Below are 24,178 nucleotides of genomic sequence, written 5' to 3'. Positions count from 1 at the left end.
GGGATCCAATTGACTTTCAGTGAAATGAGAGAATTTCTAAGTGAGTGTGGTATCAAACAGTCCGTCACCACTTTGTACAATCCGCAATCCAACGGAATTGTCGAAAGAGCCATCGCATGGTTAAAGGTGCTATAAGTTTGTCTCTCACTAATAATCTTGACATAGATGAAACTTTAAGCAAATTAGTGTGGGCATATCGCACAACTGAGAATTCCACTACAGGAGTAGTTCCCTTCATTGCCATGCGAGGTAGAAAACCAACTTCTAAACTAGTGCCTCCTTGGATCAGGGAATTGGTAGAAGGAAAGAGTGTGAGTGGTAGTGACAAGAGTACCCCTATGCACTCTCCCATGAAGGTACATACCCAGGAAAAGAACTTGACAGGTATTCATGTAGGTGACTGGGTCAAAGTCTGATCCGGACGCTTGGTCGGAGGTCTATGCAAGTTTCGTGGTCCCTTCAAAGTTAGGGAGGTGCACTCTTTTTATGTTGTGTTGGATAATGGAGAAAAATGGAACCTACGTAGAGTGGCAAAGTATAGCTCATGAGACCATTCTCCTAAAACCTTTGTTAGGAAGAATCCATGTTCAGGTTACATGTTGACTCACGATCCTCAATTGCTTAACAGTGCTCGTACTGGTGCAGAGACGAGGGCACCAGGCCCCAGTGGGGACAACTTGAGCACTAGTCAAAGGGCAATTACCGTAAACGAAGAGTCTCATGATTTTTAAGGCACTCCACCTTACCAGAGACCCTTGCGAGTCAGGAGACTACTTCAACATTTGCATGATTTCATGGTAGGATGACTCATTGTTCTCTGTTTTACGTTTCTGCCTTTCCTCATCCCCACCCTATTCTTCTTCCCTTTCTTTTTGAAAATTCCCTACCTGCGTGTAGAGGAAAAGGGGGTATGTTATTTTCTTGTTTATGCCATGGCTCCGCTCCTCGCGCCACAGTGGAATGTTGGGGTCAGAGGGTTCTATTGTGAGCGGCGCACTCTGACCTGGCAGTTGGGAGTTGCTGGCTGAAGGTGGCGGGTGCGCTGACGCTGTGTCGCTGTATCCTAATAAAACCTTGAACCCATATTGAGTCTCCGCCTCATGCTGAACATTACAACAGTTTCTTTTGAATAATCTTTCCTAAATCCTTCCTTTCCCTATTTTCACTTGAGCACATACTTTTGCACATTCTCCCTGCTGCACCTGGCAGCAACCCCCAGGCTCTATTGTACTTATTGTATATATTTTTTTCATTCAAATACGATGTGAATACATTTGCAATTTGTGTTGCCACATCAGAAACGTGTTTAATAACATTTTTGGGTACTGTGAAATTACTCTTGAATTTGGCTTTCTTGTGCTGTTCATTCACTTGCAGGATTTAATCGCATAACAGTAATATTAATTTGTTTAATTTAATGTGATATATTGAACAATTACCTCTAGGACCGCATTTGTTGACTTTACCGTTTGATACCCAGGTCCTTTGACTATCTCTGGGTCTACCCCATTACTTTAATGGTTCTCAGTACACATGGGGCTGTATTATATTCAGTGTATTGGGGACACAATGGACATGTGCACTCATGTTCTGCACCCTGGGGTACAGTAGTAAAAAAGAAAGTGTCGCAGACATTTGTGCGACTCCTTCTGTGATATAGATAACATTTGTGTACACATTGTGCTATCTGAAGGAGGTGTGGCCTCATTAGCACCCTATACTATATTCCTTTATCCCGTTAAAGATGATCAGGTACAGTACACACTAGATATAATATGGCCCATAGTCGTCTTTTACTTTATCATCCTTTAGAGCCGTTTTGTATATTTCCTCAATTGTTTTATGTCCCTAACTCAGACTTCAAAGAGCAGCTCTAGCCAATGGGACACCAGAATCACTTCTACCGATTGATCCCGGTTCCGTGGTTGGTTCTTCCAAAGAACTCCCTGTTTTATATTGCGATTTATCTGCCAGGTAGTAACCTTCCATGTCTAGTCTCTCATTCCACCCTTCTTATGCACTTGCTTAAATATGTACATTTCGCCTTACTTCTCTTACCTCCTCCTATGAGATTGTTCAGTACACTGTTTATGTCGTCCACACCTACTTTGGAAGATAGCGTAAGCAGCATTGAAAGCATATAGGGGCAGATTTACAAGCCCCTTGCGGTATAATGTATGCAGGGTGGGCGTTCTGTCGCAAGGAACCCTCGTAAAAGTGACAGAGTTACTTTTATGACGCCACTGCATCAATACCTTGCGCCTGCTTGAAGCAGGCATAAGGAGTGATGCAGCATGATGGGAATAGGCATTCCTGACCATTGCTGGAGTTGTGTAGTGCTTACGACACAGCTCCAGCAATGCGCCACCTTTCCAACAAAAGATGCGTTACGCACCTGTCTCTCCTTGCTCCACGGTGCGCCGCATTGTAAATGTAGTGAAACATAACAGGAGTGGGACCCATAGACCACGTCGGGATTGGGTGCAATGTAGAGAAAAAAACAGACAATATCCCAACAGGTTTCAATTCAAAGACAGTTATGTACGTATGCAAAAAGCATTACAGAAACAAGAAAAAAGGAGACTCAATTGGATTTGGTTTAGGGTGTTATTCACCATATATTTCGAACAGAGATTCATCAGGGTATACAGTTAAAGCAGCACTGTATAAGAGAAATCATGTGACAACCCGAAGGCACTTGGTGCAAAGCAATATATACAGGTGAATATAGGTGGCGACGCAAGTGATCAGAGTGAACAGCGTGAACGGCGCAAAGTGAACAATAGTGTAAATAATGTACAGTGGTGGCTCAAGGAATTACAATTCACTTCAATTGTATTCATACATTTCCAATTTTTTGTGAGCCATTTGGAAGGACTGCGCCTAATATTGCGCTGTGGAGTCGACGGCGTTTCGATCCTCTTGAAATTAGGATCGTCTTTAGGATGGGGTTGTCCAGTTTGTGAAGTGCTGCGGGATGAAAATGAGAGATCAGGGGGGTAGGCGTAGCCGGGAGGTAAGCGCGAGTGGTGGGGCAAGGACTGACTGGAAGGTAGGGGGGCCCCTAAAGTGGGAAGGGAGAGTGCCGGTGGATGGCAAGACATAATAATACCTGGGTAAGGAGTGGATGGTGATACTGAGATGAAAGATTGAGAACTCAATGGTGATTATTGGCGAGCCAGAGTGGCCGGGGCTGTGAACTACGGAATGGGAACGAAATGGCAGGTGCACTAGAGATACTTGTGTTCGGGATGGCGCAGAGGCCGATTACAGTGCCTGAGCAGAAACAATCGCTGAGGTGTAAACCTAAATGTTTCTATTTATAGTGAGTACAGCCGTGCTAGTAATGCCCAGTGAAAGGCCGATTACAGTTCTTGTTTCTGTCATGCTTTTTGCATACGTACATAACTGTCTTTGAATTGAAACCTGTTGGGATATTGTCTTTTTTTTCTCTGCATTGTAAATGAGACGCATCCATGGTGACACAAGGCTTTTTTTCCGTCACGGAATTTAGCTGACGCATCTCTGCTAATATGCAGAGATGCTCCACTACTTGTAAATCTGCCCCATAGAGTGCAGGGAAACACAAACGACTCGGCCAACACTATGCTGCCAGTAAGCGACAATGCAAGTGTCAACCAGAATGTTAGTGACTTATGTATGTCCAGAACAATTGTAACAGTGTTAAGTGTGAGCCTCCACTTTACCATGTGCAAAACCTGTATTCCAGGTATCGAAAGATGTCTCCAGCCCACCAGAAGGGCATTATAGGGAGACTGTGGCTCCTCAACGGCCATGATGTGCTTTTTAGGTTAGCATGCAGATTTGTCTGAAACAAATTACGTGACTAATTTTCCATAAAATTAAAGCTTTACGACATTTACCACATGATCTACCATCTACTGCATAGTTTAACAAAAAATTGTTTCCAGTTCGAATGGTTCTATAGTTATTATAAATGCTGCCACATGTGTTGTCTAATGGATGAATGTTCTTTGCAAATGCTAGCTGGTCACCTGCCAGTTGCTGATTGCTGTATTTATGTGTTAAACTGATAGGAATGAGATGAAACCTTTGCAGGGACAATGGAAAGGTGTAAAATTTCCAAAATAATGAACTAATATCGTCACAAAATTACCATATTACGAAGCATAATTTGCCTTTTCTTGCCACATAATTTAGTCAACACTGCAGCATATGTCGGCCCTTTCCCTGTTGCATACATTCTAGTCTACCATTTTGAGGACAGACTTAGGGGCACATTATGATGGCGGACGGACCTGAGTCCGTCCGCCACCATAGAGTAGGAGGGAACCTCCGCATGGCCTGCGGAGGTCCCTCCAGTGCAATTAGGATGTGACCGCCACCCTGGCGGTCACATCCTCTATTTTTAACATTGCGGCGGGTGTGGCTTCAAGCTGCACCCGCAGCAATGTCAAAAATACACGCATTGCATTTCTATGTAGAAAGTGGCAGGCACCGCGCGGTGCCTGCCGCTTTCTGCATACAAATGCAGGGGGGTACCATAGGTACCCCCCATGTGCGCCCCCCACACCCCCTCCCTTCACCTAGGGGGCCCGCAACCGGCCCCCACAGTGAAGTTACACATGCTTTTCCACGGCGGAAAAGCCGCAGCGGAAAAGCATGTTTCAGAGCCCATTCTAATCTGGCTGACGGTGTCTGAGAGACACCGTCACCATATTAGTGCCTTTCCGCTGCGGTTGTGAGCCAACCGCGGCGGAAAAGCTGCAGACGGAAACCGGGACCCACCAGCCATCCTAATGTGGCGGTGGGTCTTTGGTGGGTCCGCAGAGGTTTTTCCGCATCCTCCGGGCCGGCGGTGGCTTCCGCCGGCCCGGAGGATGCGGAAAATCCTCCATCCTAATGAGGCCCTTAGTTGTGAACTTATCTACTAATTCCACTGATGTAGTCCTACTTCCTCTTTTAGTCCTACCCCACTCTCCACCACAGCCATCTTCCTCCCCTATAGAGTCTCTCTCAAAAGGAATGTAGGCATGATTGATGATTAACTTCAACCTATGTTGAGACCCTAACGTAACAATTATTAGCACCAAGTTCGAAGGTACATATTTTCTGCATATTAAATTTATACTTTTGATACAGACGCTCAACCGATTGAGTTTTCTTTCTATTTACAACGCCCCTTAATATCCAGGAGATTTAAAAATCCCCACAAATAGTCAAAGCCAAACAGTCCTGTTTACAAAAGTCACCATATTAGTGATAAGCACGTTTATTTCGATTTATAATTGCATGGGTACACTGAGAATAACGGTCTCCTACTGTGCCTTAAAATTCTTCAAATCTACGAACTCATGTGGCCATCCCATAAAAAGTGCAATTTTTATCAGGAATCTTATGGAAACTCACGATGCCACCGGTGCTGCTCATGGCCTGAAGGGCGTCTTGGACACAATGGATCAGTTTCTCAAATTCTTTATCTTCATATTCAAACCGGGTCCCAAACAGGGTGGAGCTGATGACGTTGGAAAGAGAGCGACTCATGTAGAACTCGGGGTCAACAGGGGCACCTAGAGAGAGCCAGGAAAGCACATCAGGAAAACAGTTTGGGGCCTATTCCCAAAGGTAAAGCTACATGTGCAGATTTACTAGTTGTAAATTTACTCTTACATTCTTGAGTAACTTTACTACTTTGGGCTATTCACAAAACCTGAGTGTAAATTTACAGAAAAAGCAAAACTTTATTTTTTTGTACATCTTTTATTATGATTATTATTATTATTATTATTAATAATAATAATAACAATAATAATAATAATAATAATAACAATAACATATTTAATACTAATTGCAGAAACGTATTTATAATTTAAACAGTTTTAAGTAATTTCGTTTCGATTAATATATTTTTAGTTGGCATATATAGCCATAAAAAGAAAGAGCTACAATACATACTATTAAGTAATTAAATTTCATTTAACAATTTCCGATGAGGTTTTATTTTACATCCCTACCTTCATCATTTTCTACGGGAGTGTGTTGTAGTATCTGTGGTAAGCCATATGTGGTGCTGAACTTACTACTGCTCCTTCCTGGCATTAGTATAATTCGAGGTGCAGTAGTAAATAGGAATGGGCTTACTTTTTTAAGTGTTGGTGCATGTCTCTCCTTGAACTCTTCGCTAACCAATTCTTAACCACTCCTTACTCCTACCTAAATTCTCTTTGGCAATAAGTATACCTCATTTTCAAGCCACTCCTCTCAGTGCCGCCCACATTTTCTAACACGTATACTTACATTGCAGAGACTGCAGTCGAGGCAGAAAACTCCACACAGAAAAAGACAGGACAGGCGGAGGCTTAGACCTCCACATGTAGTTTGTCCATTGTATTTTATAGTGCATTTGCAGTACTGTTATAGTACTACAAAAACACACAACAACGTGTTGCTTCTGAATAGGCCCCCTATATGCACAAGTGCCCCCACTTAGTCATATATTTTCAATGTCATGGGTGGATTGTTCTGCAAAAAATGTAGCCTATCCCTGGCTATTCCCCTATGAATGATAATCTAATATTGAGAATTTGAAACTCTTTGATGTTGCAGTTCAGAAAATCTCTAAAAACATGACCTCACGTGGTGTATGGCCAGGAAGACCTTATAAAGTCGACATATGGCTTACACCCATATACATACAAGGGTCTCCAACAGTAGTAATGATTATCAGTCAAACATCCACTTAACATATTTTTATTTTTCATGAAACATTTTGTCCCCAATAGCTGTTTGTCTGTTTTTAACAAAAGATGCAAATTTTGTTTTCAAACCAATGTTTTTCAGTTTGGCAAAAAAAAAAAAAACATTTGCCGCAAACAAAACATAACATTTACATGAGATAAAACCAACTGTTTTACAAAATGACTATATTTTGTTTTTATTAAAATCATTGGTGCCTAAACATCAAATTCATCAAGTATTAATAGGTACTGATACCACTCATGACTCAATTGATTCTGCTTTACATGGCTACGCTCACAAAATGTCAATAATTACCAATATGCTAATGTCTGCATATACCAAGGGCGTGCCTCGTCATGCCATCATGCCCAGAACAGCCTGATAATTAGTATTATTGTGCCAGGGCCAACAATATACCAGAAGTGGGCATCACCATGCCACTGGTGCCCACAATAAGCTAAGAATTACCACCCACTGTGTTTGGATCAGTGCCTTACGAAGGCATGGGCACCAAAATAATGTTTATGGACTCAATATTCGAAGAATTATTCAAAACTACCATTATTTCACAACTATCACTTTATGAGGGGAATAGTGTAACTTGACTGATAAGAACTGGCTGTCCAGGTTGTAGTGGCACTTTGTACTACATTAGTAAAAGCAAGTGACATGAGTATCTCACAAAGTACTCACTTGCCTCTTGCATGCAACCACCCTGACTTAGTTTTGTGCTTCCAATTGGCAGGGCATTGCATGACCTACTCCAACCTTATTCAGTGCTTTCGTTGGATAGTTCAGACACATTTTCAGGCACATCAATATGAGATGGAAGTCAGGCATTTGAAGGAAGGACGAGACCACAACTCCATGAAAGACCTCAAGGAAAACACAGCTGTTGGCTGAACATGCATGATTCTCTTTACAGAGTGCCAAATGTAAAGAAAACTATGGAGGACAGCCAAAAAAAAGAAGACATGGCCCAATTCAGTGGAGAAGGGCTCATAGTTACTCCGGAGAGGAAGGGGAGATACAATTGAGAGCAGATAATGGGATAAAGAAGCAACCCAGAGAAAGAGCAAAAGAAGATGAAGTGGGACTTCAGTAGTCACCTGACTTCAAACTACCCACGCTTGGACCCAGCAGTCAGGAAAAGGAGGTGCTGGGTTGATAGCAGCCTCCACTCTTAGACCAGCTATTAGTATGAAGCAAGTGGTGAGGGTTCTGTAGGAAAGAATTATCAGTAACCATGGGGGTTAGATACCAGACTGGGCCTCTTCACCTATGACCTACCCTGAAAGGCCTCAACTATTGCTCTCATCCCCCAGATGCGCTTCAACAATGGCCAAGATGAAGAGCACCAGGAGTCAGCCAAATCATGATTGACCTTTAATATCAGTTTTGCATCTTCCTGACACTTATTCCAAGGTGGATGAATGACCCATTCCAGTACATGCAAGACAGCTACTTAAAAGTTACTGAAGACCACCCACTTTTCTTCAACTTGACTGTCTTTCACCCTTCATGAATACAACCCATTATACAATAGTACATTGCTCTCACCAATAAAAACACAGACTAAGCTATCTCCTAGTGCTGCTCTTTTCTTAAACTACCACACCATCCTTCCCACTTCCCATTTGCTTCCATTGCTTCCTCTTCCCTTTAGTCCTTTGAAGTAGTCCTAATGCAAGCAAAGCACAAAATGCTTATCCAATGGTCAAAGGAACTTCAATGGCTGTTTCCTTTGCCCCAACCTTTGCTATTCCCTTGTTTAACAAAAGCAATGGGTGCACCACAAAAAGGTAAGTAATCACAAAGCAAATTATCCAATCCGTGTCCAAAGGTGTTTCTTCAAATTCTTCGTTTATTCAAAAAGTTAAAACAATTCAAGTTGAAATGAACAGCCGACGTGTTTCAACCAAACAAATGGACTTCTTCAGGGCATCTATGAGGCACTCCTAACGTATAGCATCAGGATATCTGTGGTGGATGAGACCAGCAGATGAATTTGGCGGATCTCATCCACATTATTATGAGAGCAAGGTGTGCTTTACTTTAGTGAAATAAGCCAGAACCAAGATAAGTCCAGGTAGCAAAATTCATTCAATCACACCATTGTAAGGTGGACCATATAATAGGGGCAATCACAGGTTCCAAACCGTGATAAGCCCGGAACCGCAGCCTAGTCCTGCCTCCTTACGAGATGTTGTCGGGAAAGAGCTTTGGTGCCCCTGTTGCTTTTGTTGAACATTGTTAATTCCAGTATTGGATTGCACCGTGACAGTGGGTGCGCTTACAGTGTGCGCACGCACATTTTTGGGTACTTCCCAATACATGTATAATAAATAGGGATAGCAGGTCAGGGGCTCGTTCTTTGTAGGATCCCACTGTCCCAGCTTGTATATCTTTGCTATTCCCTTTGTCAATTACTTTGAGTACAGATTCATATATGACCATGAGAACAACACTTTTCACCACCAGCTACGTCTCTATGGAAGAGGTTCATAGACAACATATTCTTCATCTGGAATGTTGATGAAAACACTGCAAAAAATGATTTGGAATGATTAAACTCCTTATCAACCAACTTACTGTTCACATCTCGCTAGAGCAATGTTTCTATTGATTTTTTGGGCCTCACTTGTTCTGTATTTGGTGGTCCTCTAGGAACTAGTTTGTACCACAAAACCATTGAATTTAATACATTAGTACAATACTTCTGCAATCACCACCAGGCTCTGAAGGATGGTGTACGTTTTGGCTAGTTTCTGTAGATTTGCAGAAGCGGTATGAGGAGGAAGGATTACTTCCATGAGGCAGTAATATTGGGCAAAAAGCTGTGCAATATGAGCTATCCACACCAACTGATAAAGCTATCCCTTAAAATACCCTTGCATTGCTCCTGTGAATATTTAGTCATCCCAAAAGTGAAGAGACCCTCTGAACACATGGTTTGCGGTACAACAAATTTGTACACAAAGTAATTCCTTCACTAAAATAATCAAGACACTTTTGGTGCTAATACAGTACACTGGCCTTTCAGAACAAACACCTATGTTTTTTTCAATAAGGGCAAGAGCATAAGAGACCACTTGGCACATAAATACATAAAGAAGAAACCTAATAACCTACCACTGAGGTTGGGCGAATAAAAAATTGCAAGCCATTGTCGATGCAGTATTTGTATAACCTGGATTTCCACTATGAATAAAAAGGATTTAAAACAAGGAGGGATCACATACACAATTAGAATTCACACACACTGTAATTCAAGCAATATAATGCACACCATTTGTTGCCCCTGCAATCACAAATACATCAAATATTTGAACCAGATTGTGTCAATACTGTTCTCTGATTTGGTGCAGGGTTATGCCAGCACCCCTCGTAACGCACTTCTATGAAACAACACACATAAAATGACAGAAGATGGCAAGTAATTGAGTTGGTTATAAAACCACTGAGGGTAGAGGACTTTTAAATCTTGCTTCACAAGGCTGAATTCCGCTAGATCCTAAAATGCAAAAGCATCACGAATGGTCAAAACTCCATGGAAGAATGTAATTCTGTCATGCCCACATGAACATGCAGTCTACCTCTTTACCACACTGACTGTATCTGTACAATTAATGCTGGACTATGTGTTCCATTCTGTACATATCATGTCCCATTAATTTGTCTTATGTCATACCATGTACAACTGATACATCTTATGTTGACAATAACTGTTTGATTTTGTATGAGTGGATCATATGTTTGAAAAAATAAAATTATATTCCATTTTAGGTCGAGCCTAGACAGCACTTGCGTTGTCTGGAAGATCTGTTATATGTACTTTGTGGGTTCTGGAGATCAGCCCCAGGGCTTGTCTGCTTCCTCTTAGGAACTTTTCTTTCTGTTCAACTGCCTCCATTTAACTGTCTTGATGGAAAACGACCAGTAGAGGTCAGTAAAATACCAGAATTGCTTTCTGCTTAGGGACTTTCTTTTTTTATTTTTCTGGCAACTGCCTCTATTCAACTGTCTTGATAGTAAACGACCAGTAGAGGTCAGTAAAAAAACAGAATTGCTTTCTGCTTAGGGACTATCTTTTTTTATTTTTCCGGCAACAGCCTCTATATAAATTTATTGATAGAAAGCAACCAGCAGAGGTCAATAAAATTCCTGAACCACTTTTGCATTCCCTAGATTCCAGGCCATAGAAACTTGCCTTCCTCGAGCACCCGTAGACAATGATTTTTTCAAATTGTGTGATATGACCACTGATCTCCATGTATTCCCATACCTGGTGTGTTCCGCATTTTGGTGCTTACTTTCCCTCTATGTTAAAGAACAGTAGATGTTTCTGCACCCGGGCTAATGTGCTGCATAGCTAAATACATATAAGGTCCCAAAAATGACACCGATTGCATTGCAAATGCTTGTTTTATTACCATGTAACTCGGCTGTCACAAATTTGAGGAGGCTGTTCCCCCACGAGGTGACTTCAGATTTCTTCCTTCCAATTAATTTGGACATCACATATCCTAGTTGCTGCAATCTGTGTCAACTAAGCGTACCATTCATTTTGGCAATGCCATCCAGTTAGTCAATTTTCATTAGGTGAAGGTTCGCCAAGGCACATCTTACTCAGGTTGCACTTTCAATTAAGTCTTGTACAGGCTTTAATTATTTTGAATATTTTTCAGATTCGTACAGATTGATTTCTTCGTGTCTACCCCAGTGAGTAGCATCAATTTTGAATTTTTATTTTGCAGTCATTTGATCATGATCCCTAATTTCGGATTCCACTCATTTAATTAACTCGTGCTTGATAGAAACACCGTCAACGATCATGCTAATCTGAAAAAGTAGTTTATGAACTGTACTATTCTCAGAAATCTATTTGTTCTTCCATTTTGTTCGTTATTATGGCACTAAATCTATATCACTTTGTGATCACCTGAGCACTGAGCCTCTTTTAGAGATTGTTAACCCAAAATAATATTTTAAGAAAGAATGTAAGTGCAAGCGCACCTGCGTGCAAATGCTGCACGCACCACCTAGCATAGTGGTGGTGCGGCGCGGTGTACCGTGTATGTGAGTCCCTGGGCCATCAATCTTGTAGCGCACGAAAGCGCTACCATTGATGGCCCTGGGCATCATGTTTGGCCGCCCCCGCGCTGAGCTGTTAAAATGCAGCAGTGACGCGGGACACCACCACACGTTCTCTTGAGTGGAGTCTCGGGAGTTCTGGGTGATTTGCTGCAGAACCCCTACCCCTTCCCCAACCCCAACAAAGAACAGGACGTGTTTGCAGGTGCCACTGTGGAGTCCATACAGGAGAGGCAAGAGCTAAAAGGATAATCATACATGCAAGAAATATTTGTGCCCGGAATTTAACAGTGAGGGTAGTGGTAATATTTGGAGGCCGAGGTGATTGCTAGTGATGGGGGAAGTAAGACCTGAGGAGCAAGTAAATGTAAGAGCAATAAGAACGAAAGAGAGAGATGAGTGACAAGAGTGTGGAACTTAAAAGAGGGGAACATTTTAGTTGAAATGGGAAAGGTACTGCATGTGGGGATGAGAAATGAGGTTCAAAATACATGATATCGGGATGGAATGGTGTCGCGATAGAACCAAGCTACACGGTTGGCTCCATTGGACTCCAGAGCAAATACACAAGGCCATGGGAGTTTCACTTGCCTCTCTGATCAAAGGTGCTGTCATTGCATAGCTACAAACTCAGATCTAAATATACCAATTCCCTTCATGGGATGTTTCTTTTCTCTATGTGGTGATGGTCTCAGGTGGGCTGATTGATGCCCCTGCTAAGAGTCTGCATACACACATTACATGCCTTGCAGTGGGACAAGTACCATTTGTTACTTGTACCTACAAAGTAACGGGAGTGGATGTTTTTTAAGCACATTTGCCGTCCCAACTAAAGGTCAACACCCAGGGTTTCAACAGAAAAACACTTCAGGAATTTGATTTTAGCAAAACATTGCTATTCCTGACGAGACTTCCGGTTTCCACGTTCGCATCGAGCAGAGCAGAGTTGAGGAGCTAAGGAGCGAAGGAGCAAAGCAGAGCGGAGGAGTCTGGATCTACTGCCCGGGTTTTTTTTTGTGCGACCGGCTCCCGCTCCTGAAGGCTTCTCCGGCGTCTTCAGCGTCCTGTCATACGGGCGCCTCGGCGTTTTTGATTCGTGCAGATTGTACGGGTGCGAGGGCAGGAGCGGCGGCTGTGGGCGGTGCTAAGGTGCTGCTGCGCTGCTGGTGCGGCGGCTGCTGCAGCTGCTGCGGGGGTTGGAGGAGCCTTGGCCTGCCGCCTGCCGCCTGGTTTACGTCTGCATCAGGCATCGAGCAGAGCTGAGGAACGGAGCGGAAGAGCGGATGTGCCTAGATCTGCCGTCCGGCCGTTGTGTGACCGGCTGCCGATCCCGCTCCTGAAGGTTTTCCCGGGATTCTGCCGTGTTGGTGCCTCGTGCTCTTGACTTCTGCGACCCATCCAGCTGCTTGAGTGCAAGACTCCAGCAATGAACAGCAATGTACAGTGAGTGGCGAGTGGCAAGTGGCAAGTGGTGTGTGGCGAGCGGCAGTTGAGGTTGATCGTGTCAGCTCTCCTTCCTTGTCCTCCGCCTACCGCGCCGCCCCCCGCCCTCCCTTCCCGCCACCGCCGCTTGTCCCCGCCCCTTTTGTCTTCTGTATCCCTCCCCGCTCCCGCCTCCCAGCTGCCCCGCCCACCCGCGCACTTGGCCTTAAATGGCGACCGTGCGACGCAGGTGAGTGTGACCCACTTGTGGGACACCCCCGCGCCGCACGGCCACCAGCTGCTGCGTGTGCCCCTGCCCGCCCTCTGCCTCGCGCTGCCTCGTTTGCCGGCTGCCGCCGCTGCGAGTGTTTTTTCCCTTGTTTTGCCTGTTCTTTGTGCCTGCTCTGTGATTCTCTGTGTAACTCTCTTTTTTCCCCGTTTTTTCCGGTAATTTGTGCTTGCTTTGTGATTCTCTGTGTAACTCTCTTTTTCCCCGTTCTTTTCGGTAATTTGTGCCTGTTTTTGCATTTATTTCCGTGTCAGCTCTCCTTCCTTGTCCTCCGCCTACCGCGCCGCCCCCCGCCCTCCCTTCCCGCCACCGCCGCTTGTCCCCGCCCCTTTTGTCTTCTGTATCCCTCCCCGCTCCCGCCTCCCAGCTGCCCCGCCCACCCGCGCACTTCGCCTTAAATGGCGACCGTGCGAACGCGCAGCGGTCACGCGCAGCGGGCGCGCCGATTGTGCGCCGAAGGCGCGCCAAAGGTAAGCCCGTCTGCGCCCGTCCGCGACCGGATCGCGACCAGCGCCAGGACCCCTGGCCCCCACCGACGGAAGCCGACCCGACGAACCTACAGCGCCGCCGACCTCACCGCACTCAACACCGGCCACATCCCAGGATGTCACCGAGCCGCCCCGAAGCACACCCACGGACCCTTCAGCTGCCTCGCCTGCAAGTTCTCCTGCATCCGGACCGTCCCTGCACCCGACAAACCGAACTCCAGCAGCACCCACCTCAAGTGCATCCTGCTCAACACCCGCTCCGTCCACAGACACGCCGTAGAACTCTGGAACCTGCTCGACACCACCGCCCCCGACGTTGCCTTCATCACCGAGACCTGGATGAACTCCTCCTCAGCCCCTGACATCGCCATCGCCATCCCAGAGGGCTACAAGATCACCCGGAGGGACCGCGACAACCAGACCGGAGGAGGCATCGCCATCATCCACAGAGACACCATCCGCATCACGACCAACACCGACGACACCCTCACCACCGCTGAACACCTGCACTTCCAGATCCACACCAACCCGAAGACCACCCTCAGAGGCACCCTGATCTACCGACCCCCGGGACCGCGCACACGATTCAGCGAGGACATCGCCGACTTCGTCAGCCCGCACGCTCTCCCCTCCGCCGACTACATCCTCCTGGGGGACCTCAACTTCCACCTGGAGAACAACAACGACCGCAACACCATCACCCTGCTCGACAACCTCGACAACCTCGGACTCAAGCAACTGGTGACCACCCCCACCCACCTCGCCGGACACACACTCGACGCCGTCTTCTCATCCAGCAAAGACGTCACCTTCAGCCACGCAACAGGACTCCACTGGACGGACCACAGCTGCGTCCACTTCACCTTCAGAAGAACGACGATCCACCACCTCCAGCAACAGGTTGCTCGAAGAAGCTGGAACAAGATCACAGCCGACCAGCTCACCGCCTCCCTGAGCCAGCACCCTCCCGCCAACTCAGCGAACCCCAGCCAGGCCGCCGACAACCTCACGAAGTGGATCAGCAACTGCGCGGACGAACTCGCCCCTCTAAGGACCCCGCCCAGCAGATCCTGCAGCAGAAAAACACCATGGTTCACCGACGAACTCAAGTGCTCCAAGAAGAACTGTCGAGCCCTCGAGAAAGCCTGGAGAAGGGAACCAACGACGGACAACATGACCACCCTCAAGCTCGCCACCCGGAAACACCACCAACTGATCCGCGCCACCAAGAAAAATGCATACAAGGACCGGCTGGACAACAACGCACACAACTGCAAGGAACTCTTCAACATCGTGAAAGAGCTCTCCAACCCCAACGCCGGAAACAACGACATCACACCGTCGCAAGACCTCTGCAACTCCCTCGCGTCCTACTTCCACAACAAGATCACGGACATACACAACAGCTTCAACAACCAACCAACGCAAGCCTCAACCGCAACGACGCCACCATCCACCACCCTCCGCACCTGGACCCCGATCAGCACCGAAGACACCATCCGCACCATGAACTCCATCCATTCCGGATCTCCGACTGACCCCTGCCCTCACCACGTCTTCAACAAGGCCGACGCTGTCCTCGCACCCCACCTGCGGGACATCATCAACACCTCCTTCGACTCCGCCACCTTCCCTGAGAGCTGGAAGCACGCCGAACTCAGCGCTCTCCTCAAGAAACCCACAGCAGACCCCACCGACCTCAAGAACTACCGTCCCATCTCGCTCCTCCCGTTCCCGGCCAAAGTCATCGAGAAGACCGTCAACAAACAGCTGGCCGCCTTCCTCGAGACGAATGGATCCCTCGACCCCTCACAGTCCGGCTTCCGAGCGAACCACAGCACCGAGACCGCCCTCATCGCCGCCACCGACGACCTTCGAACTCTGATGGACAACGGAGAAACAGCGGCCCTCATCCTCCTGGACCTCTCCGCGGCTTTCGACACTGTCTGCCACCGCACCCTAGTACAGCGCCTCAGCAACATCGGAATCCAGGAGAAGGCACTGGAATGGATCACCTCCTTCCTCGACGGAAGAACACAAAGAGTCCGCCTACCACCGTACAAGTCAGAGGCCACCAAAGTCATCTGCGGCGTACCCCAAGGATCCTCGCTGAGCCCAACCCTCTTCAACGTCTACATGAGCCCCCTCGCGGCCATCGCACGCCAACACAACCTGAACATCATCTCCTACGCCGACGACACCCAGCTGATCCTCTCCCTGACCAACGACCCCGCCACCGCCAGAGCCAACCTGCACGAAGGGATGAGAGACGTAGCCGAATGGATGACGACCAGCCGCCTGAAACTGAACTCAGACAAGACGGAGGTACTCATCCTGGGCTCCACGCCCTCCGCCTGGGACGACTCCTGGTGGCCCCCCGCCCTGGGCACCGCACCCAAACCGACGGACCACGCACGCAACCTGGGCTTCATCCTGGACTCCTCCCTCTCCATGACCAGGCAAGTCAACGCCGTCTCCTCGTCATGCTTCAACATCCTGCGCATGCTACGTAAGATCTTCCGGTGGATCCCCACCGAGACGAGGAAGACGGTCACCCAAGCCCTCGTCACCAGCCGACTGGACTACGGCAACGCCCTCTACGCCGGAACCACTGCCAAACTCCAGAAGAGACTCCAGCGGATCCAGAACGCTTCGGCGAGACTCATCCTCGACATCCCCCGACGCAGCCACATCTCCGGACACCTGAGAGATCTGCACTGGCTCCCGGTCAACAAGAGAATCACCTTCCGGCTCCTCACCCACGCGCACAAAGCCCTACACGACCAAGGCCCGAGCTACCTCAACAACCGGATCAACTTCTACACTCCCAAGCGCCTCCTCAGATCAACCAACCACGCCCTCGCCGCCGTCCCCCGCATCCGAAGAGCGACAACAGGAGGAAGATCCTTCTCCTACCTGGCCGCCAAGACCTGGAACTCACTCCCGACCAATCTGCGCCTGACCCAAGACCACCTCTCCTTCAGGAAGAAGCTCAAGACCTGGCTGTTCGAGCAGTAGCGGCACCCCCCCCCTCCCAGCGCCTTGAGACCCTACGGGTGAGTAGTGCGCTCTACAAATGACCTGATTGATTGATTGATTGATTGATTGATCGGTCAGTAAGCCGCGGAGCCACTGGAGCCTGTAATAAAAATCTGTCAAAATTCATTAAAGGAGCAAGTGCCAAGAGACTTTGACCTTTTGAGCGCCCCTCGACCTCTGTATTACCCTGCATGCCTAGCCAACAGCCCTACCCGCAGCCCGGATATAACCAACTAATTGATTAATTTATTAGTAATTAATCAGCAGCACAGGCAGATTCTGTACTGTGGTGTGTTTTTGGTGGTGTCTTCCTTGGAGGTGTTTGGAGGTGTCTTTTGGAGCTTAATCAAAGCACCCGTTGGTCTTTTCACTGGCCCATTTGATTCTCTAAAAGAGGAAAGTCATCTTCAGCTTATAGAGGGTGTATTATGAGGTCAAAAAAGGAGTGGCTACCTTTCCCACCTATTAAAAGGAAGAGAAAAATACAACAAACATTAATATTAGATACATTAAAAATAAAACAGGCAGGTGATATACAGTCCCTTAAATTATCTAAGGTCCATACATTTGGAAAACTGGAAAAGTCACCGTCAAAGTTTGACTTTATGAAAGATCCAACTGGTGCTATGCTAACATTGCTAACTAACTCATATAGTCTTCAAACACCAATTAACCCCTTCGATGCTCATGACAGAACGGTTCCGTCATGAGAGTCGGTTGAGCTGTGCTCATGACGGAACCGTTCCGTCATGAGCCGGTAGGCTCATTAGAACCTTAAGCACAGCGCCGCGCTGAAGGTGTTAAACCACTGAGTAGAACAAATATGACATCCCCTCAGCAAGGAGTCAGTGAACCAGGCCACCCTGAGATTGACGGGGAAGTGGAACGAATGTCAAACTCAACTAAGGACCAAGGCAACCATTGGGGTCAAATAACGGATCTAGAGATGTTAACTATCCCACTAACTGGTCGTTCACAACATGAGGACCTAAAATGCACGAGTCCAATGATGGGAGATACTCAACAGCTACTACCAACAAGGCAGCCAATGCCAATAGAAGTGCAAGAACAAATCAGAAAAGCTAATGGTATAGGGGAACCATCTAATTTGGGCCAAATAAAACAACCCACGCAAGAAGCTCTAAAAGATCTAACTGATGGGGTGAAAATTATAAGGGAAGCCAATACCCCACTGAAACCAGATCTTAATCTGTCTAAAATAAATTCTGTCCAAAATCTGGACCAGCCGAAATGTAATCAAAATAACAGATCTCAAACTAATATGGACGAATATAACATCATCCCAGAAACTCCGCAGCGTTGGACACTCTGTATCAAAAAGACGTTTTGAGTAGTAGGCAACAATTCATTAGTTCATGTGACAAGGGACATGATCTTCAAGGACCACAAAAAGATGAGTATAAGGATCAATAATCTATAAATGGGCAATACCATAGCCCAGGTATTCAGGTATCAGGAAGTGGGAACTTGGGAGCAATTTGGTATTTATTCTTTAAAACCTATCAATTAACCCTGGAAGCTTTAACATATCAGTCCAACAAAATGGAGGTGCAAATAGATCTCTTGAGTGCTATGGCATCCTATGTAGCTGGAATTGAGCAGAAGATAACAACACAAAATAATTTAATAGTAAGGGCACAATCTCAGCCAATATCCACGTACGAAGAGTGTAGTTGTGCCACACCTATTAACAAACTGGCTATCATTCCAGATGTTTTAAAAACAATAATTGACGATGTAAAAGGGAATTTTTGGAATTCAACCCAGCAAGATTGACTGCCCCTCTAAAGATACAATGAAATGTAAAGACAATATTGTTGTTGTTAAAGAAAAAATTAGATGATAAAACAAATGATCAAGAAGTGATAAACCTATGTTCAACACAATGAACGACGTCAGATGCAGCACCGGAAGTTCATCTATCAAAAAGACAGAAAAAAAAAAAACGGAAAGTGAAAAATAAAGTTTCGAAAAGTATAAAAACCGGATTTAGTGAGATCGAACACTGGAAACAACCATGACCAAATGTTATATATGTTATATTGTGAAGGCAAACAAATGTCACCAACAAAATCCTTTTACCCTATATTTAATAAAGATATATCGGAAGTACAAACAGTTATGAAAAATAAATGCTTAAACAAGCAAACTGATAGCAAAAAAATGATAGAGAATGAAAAAAACAGTCCTTAGAAACGCTGCAAGTGGAGGAAAGTAACAAACAGGTGGAAAATAAGCCATCAGAATTGGAAACAAAAAGAGCAAAGAGCGAGATTACCAGAGGGGATTAAACAAATAGAGATTTGTTAAAAACCTGGAAGGATATTAAATTACTACAAGATCTGGGAACTGAAAGGAAGCAGTTACATAAACATCAAAAATCATGGTCTCAAACTGTTAGTAATCATAATGGAAAGTTAACTGAGCATGCTCAAGGCGAAAATAGCCTGCAACAAATTAAATAAAATAACCCAGATCAAAGAAAAAGGAGTTGTACAGGTAATCTTTACGCCGGAATATGAATCTAGGGCTAATAATGATATCTTGAATTGTGGAAATATATTACAATTGTTTCATGCAGTACCTTCATTGAAAAAAAAATAAATGTACCGACATAGAATCAATTGAATTTCCCACAATCAAGAATAGTAATCGAGAATCGACATTAGTAACTTGGACATCATCTACTAATGCTAGCCTTATTATGCAAGAATACAATCTCTTTCAGGATTGGGGAATAAAAATAACAACTCCCCTTCAACCTTCCTATCCTACTCCTTTTGTTTCATCAAAATTACAAAATCATAACCAAATAAGAACCGAGAATAATAATAAATACTCAATATTAAAAAAAAACATAGGTATGACCAATGGGCATCTTTTAAGATCATTAGAGGAAAAAAAAGGAGACTTACTATTTGACACTGTCAAATTAGGTTGGCTAACAGCAGCTCTCCATATGTCAGGCAGGATTGACATCCACCAATCGAAGTTCCTTTAGGGGGGCCAACAATCATGAATAAAAGGGTCAGAATATGTTCTTGGAATATAAATGGGGTTCAAGCAAAGATCCAGAACAAGCAACTAGCTACCTTGTGCTGTTTTCAAATCATTTGTTTACAAGAGACTTGGGCTTTAGTTCCCTTCAGGTTAGAAGGTTTTAAGGGCTATTACTCATTGTCACAGAAGACAAGTAACTATGGCAGACCTTGTGTGGGTTTGGCTATTTTTAAATCAACAGATCTAAAAATGGAAAGTGAAATGGGCATCCAAAGTCAAAAGGACTATCAAATTGTCAAAATACAATACAAGGAACAAAATATAATTAAATATCCTGTAGTAATCAACGTATATATTCACCCCGATATTAAATCACAAAGAACTATGGCTAACAATTTGATGAATATGATATTGCAGCAATTATCACTGGAGATTTTAACATGAATATGCTGTGGTCTTACGTCAGAGATGTTGAAATACAGCGGCAAAATTACTTATAGTCAATCCCCAGTTTTTCATTACCAATGGGCATGAGGTAACAAAAGAATGAAAAAATTGGTAAGACTCTTGTAAAAGAATCAGAAACCATGGCCTAGATGTATCAAGCCTTTTGCGAATCGCAAAGGCCGAAATTCGCAGAATTTCGGCCTTTGCGAATCGCAAACGGTCTATTTGCAGGTTTTGGTATGCATCAAAAATTCACAAATTAAGGAATAGCAAAAATTTGCGATTCCTTATTTTGCCATAGCATTTAAGGAATCGCAATTTTGCGATTCCTTAAATGCTATGTATGTAGCATTTTTGAATTGCGAATTTTGGTTAAGAATTCGCAAATTACCACCAACTTGTAGTTGATGGTAATTTTCGAATTCTTTAAAAAATGCACAATTTGGCATTTTTTAAGGTGGCATGTGACGCACACACATGCCCATAGGGCATGTATGTGTGCCATATGCACACACATGTACATTTCAGGGGTGCAGCAGGGTGTCCTTGAGACACCCCTGCACCCTTGGAATGATTCTCAATTTGCGATTAGCAAATTGCGAATCGCAAATTGAGATTAATTTCACAATCACTCCTATGGGCCTCCTGGCCCATAGGAATGAATGGGAAATTATTCCTTCATTGCGAATTCGCAAATTGCGAATTCGCAAATAAGGAAGTTTAAGAAATTGCAAAAAAATAGAGATTTTTTATCCCATTTTGCGATTTCTAAATAGCGATTCCTTAAAAATCGCTATTTAGAAATCGCAAAATGGAATCTTGATACATCTTCCCCCATATGTCTAAGAGTGCTAAATGGGTGATTTCTTTGAGATTCACTACCTGCATGGACATTTTAAGCGGGGATCATAGGTCCAGAATAGATTATACCATAGCATCGTTGAATTTATTTCACAACATTTTGTCATATCAGAAAGAGGGAACAGATAGAAGCACTACCCTCTTATCAACCTCCTTCCTTCCTTGACCGTATTACTCTTCTCTTAGGAACAACTGAGTCCCCTTTTTGTCAGGCATTGCTACTTGGGGCTCTGACTCAGGTTGGACCTTCCATTCTATTTTCCTGGAATGGTAAATTGAGCCTTAGGATCAGCGTTTGATCCAATCCTTTTGCCCCTCCTTTGCTACATATCTTGCACGGCTAACCACCGTGGGTATATATTGTTTGGTGGGTAAGTGTTCCTCTATCCCCCTCCTCTTTCTGAGTCCCTGACCAATATATCACGGACCGGGTTGATATACCACTGAGTATTATCCCCTTTTGACCTTTTTCTTTCATTTTCACCAGTAAACTCTGTACCATCCCAATATGGACGGACAAGGTCTTAGTTTTGGTGATGATGATGCAGCAGCTATTCATAGGCTTCCATCTATGCTAGGCATGGACCTAGAAATTGCAACAGGGAGCAACTCCACAGACTGGAAAGCACTCTCTGATATGAAAAGAGAGTGGGTCAGAATCACTCTACATGGAGCATTAATGGCCGAATACTTTAAGGCTAAAATAGCACCTAACGGCCTCATTGTCAAGAACTTCCCCAGAATCTTCTGGGAGGACGGCCAATTTAAGATAGAATGGTCTCTCATTTCTTGGAAATGTACACATGATTTACTGATTCTTCTGGTAAACACAGCCAAACGTTTGGCTGATGAGCTCCTGACTAAAATCCAGGCAGCAGAAAGCGCCCTTAAAAACTCTGGACAGAACACCGGTTTTAAGACTAAGTTGACAGAGCTCAATAAAGAAATCACAGAACATAAAGATTTCTTAATGAAACAAAAAGTGGCAAAATTACAAAAGGATATTGAACGATTCTCCAAAGAGAAAGTCTATCCTTATCTCAAAGACGACTTTGTCCCCACAGGGACAGGGTATCTCTCAGACTCAAGTGCCTCCTCTTCAAAGCGAGGTTCCATCAACGATGACAACTCTAGTGGAGATGAGTGGCAACCTAGACCCCGGAGAGGCAATAGAGGAGGGAGACGGGGACAACCCTTTTACCAACCCCCCCCTACCAAGGTCCTCCAATGTGGCAATTCCCACAGTTTCAACACCCCATGACCCCGTTTGGACCTGCGTACCCCCCTCAGTTTGCCCCGCAAAATCTGAACCAGCAGCCTTTTTTAGACAGAGGTTGGGGCAGAGGGCGCGGGCGCAGGCGAGGAAACGCTCAGGACAAAAGGGTCCAGTGGGAGGACACACCAACCCCAGGGGTGGAAACGAGGAGCAGGACAGGGAGGAAGTGAGTCTCGTGGTGAACCTTTCATCACGCCAACTCACAATACCAGAAGAAAAAGTCCTCCAGAAAGGATTGGGATTTGTGCCCACCCCCAAAATAGACAATTTTGAACTGACTTGTGAGATTCAGAAATTCTTCCGGAAAGTCAGATTGAGAGCTTTCTTTGATGGTAAAGCCGTCGAGACACGCTCTGACTCGGGTCTTCATAATCCATCAACCTTTACACCTCATAGTGGGATGATACCCAACGAAGTCCTAACATATGAGCAGGCCGTGCTCAAGGACATCGGGGCTCTGAGACCATGTAAGAAATACCAGAATTTGTCCAATACTGAGAAACAAATACTCAACTCTCTGGGCAATGATGAAACCATCACGATCAAACAGGCTGACAAGGGTGGTGCCACAGTCCTAATGGACACTAAAGATTATGAAGTAGAATGCCTAAGACAACTAGGGGATAGACGCTACTACACTCCTATCCCGACTGACCCCACCGCACGGCTAAAAACCACCATCACAGGACTGGTGGAATCTGCAGAATGCCAGGAATGGATTACCAAAAAAGAGGCGGAATTCCTTGTAAAAAAGGATCCAAGAGTACCATACTTTTACACCCTCCCCAAAATTCATAAGGGGACAACACCGGTACCTGGACGCCCGATTGTGTCAGGGATAGGTTCTATCTTGGAGCCTCTATCACAATTTTGTGACTACTTCCTGCAACCGCTAGTGAAGAGAATCCCGTCCTATGTTCAAGACACCAAAGATGTCTTATGCCTCCTTGACAATCTGCAGGAGGACATCCACATTGACTTCCTCATTACCCTTGATGTGGAGGCCCTCTACACTAATATCCCACAGAGGGCCACACTCGGGGTAATAGAGAGGACTCTCAATATGGAAGTATGGACATCAGCAACACCACCTTGCTTCATCATGGAATGTGCCGAGCTTGCCCTGACTAAGAACTTCTTCGAATTCAAAGGACAGTATTACCAACAGACCCAGGGCACGTCCATGGGCAGTACCTTTGCCCCTTCGGTGGCATGCCTGTATATGGCAGATTTTGAGGAACAATACATTAATGGACCAATGAACCCCTACCATTCTAACATCATACTATGGAGGAGGTTCATTGATGACATCCTCATACTCTGGGCAGGGACAACACACCAGTACCTGGAGTTTTTCGCGTGGTTGAACGCCCTGAATAACTTCCTAACCTTCACAATCACTGCCTCAGACTCCAGGATAGCATTCCTGGACCTTACCATCAGATTGGAAAGGGGCAAGATCAATACTACGATGTATCGGAAGCCCACGGACAGGAACAGTTTATTACTCTTCACCAGCCA

At 45.2% G+C, this 24,178-nt stretch overlaps 1 protein-coding gene across 1 annotated transcript in view; it reads right to left on the bottom strand.

The window, feature by feature from the left end:
- Window positions 1-24,178, bottom strand: part of LOC144781711 (cytochrome P450 2F2-like) — a 797,810-nt gene that overhangs the window by 322,814 nt on the left and 450,818 nt on the right. The window contains exon 5 of the mRNA XM_078660686.1: window positions 5,392-5,552. Coding sequence (XP_078516812.1) covers window positions 5,392-5,552 — 161 coding nt within the window. The remainder of the gene's footprint in view (window positions 1-5,391; window positions 5,553-24,178) is intronic.

This window comes from Lissotriton helveticus, chromosome 9 (genome assembly GCF_964261635.1).
Source record: "Lissotriton helveticus chromosome 9, aLisHel1.1, whole genome shotgun sequence".
Classification (NCBI taxonomy): Eukaryota; Metazoa; Chordata; class Amphibia; order Caudata; family Salamandridae; genus Lissotriton; species Lissotriton helveticus.
Note: the sequence above shows the minus strand (reverse complement) of the source record. Positions and strands in the feature narration are given on the sequence as shown.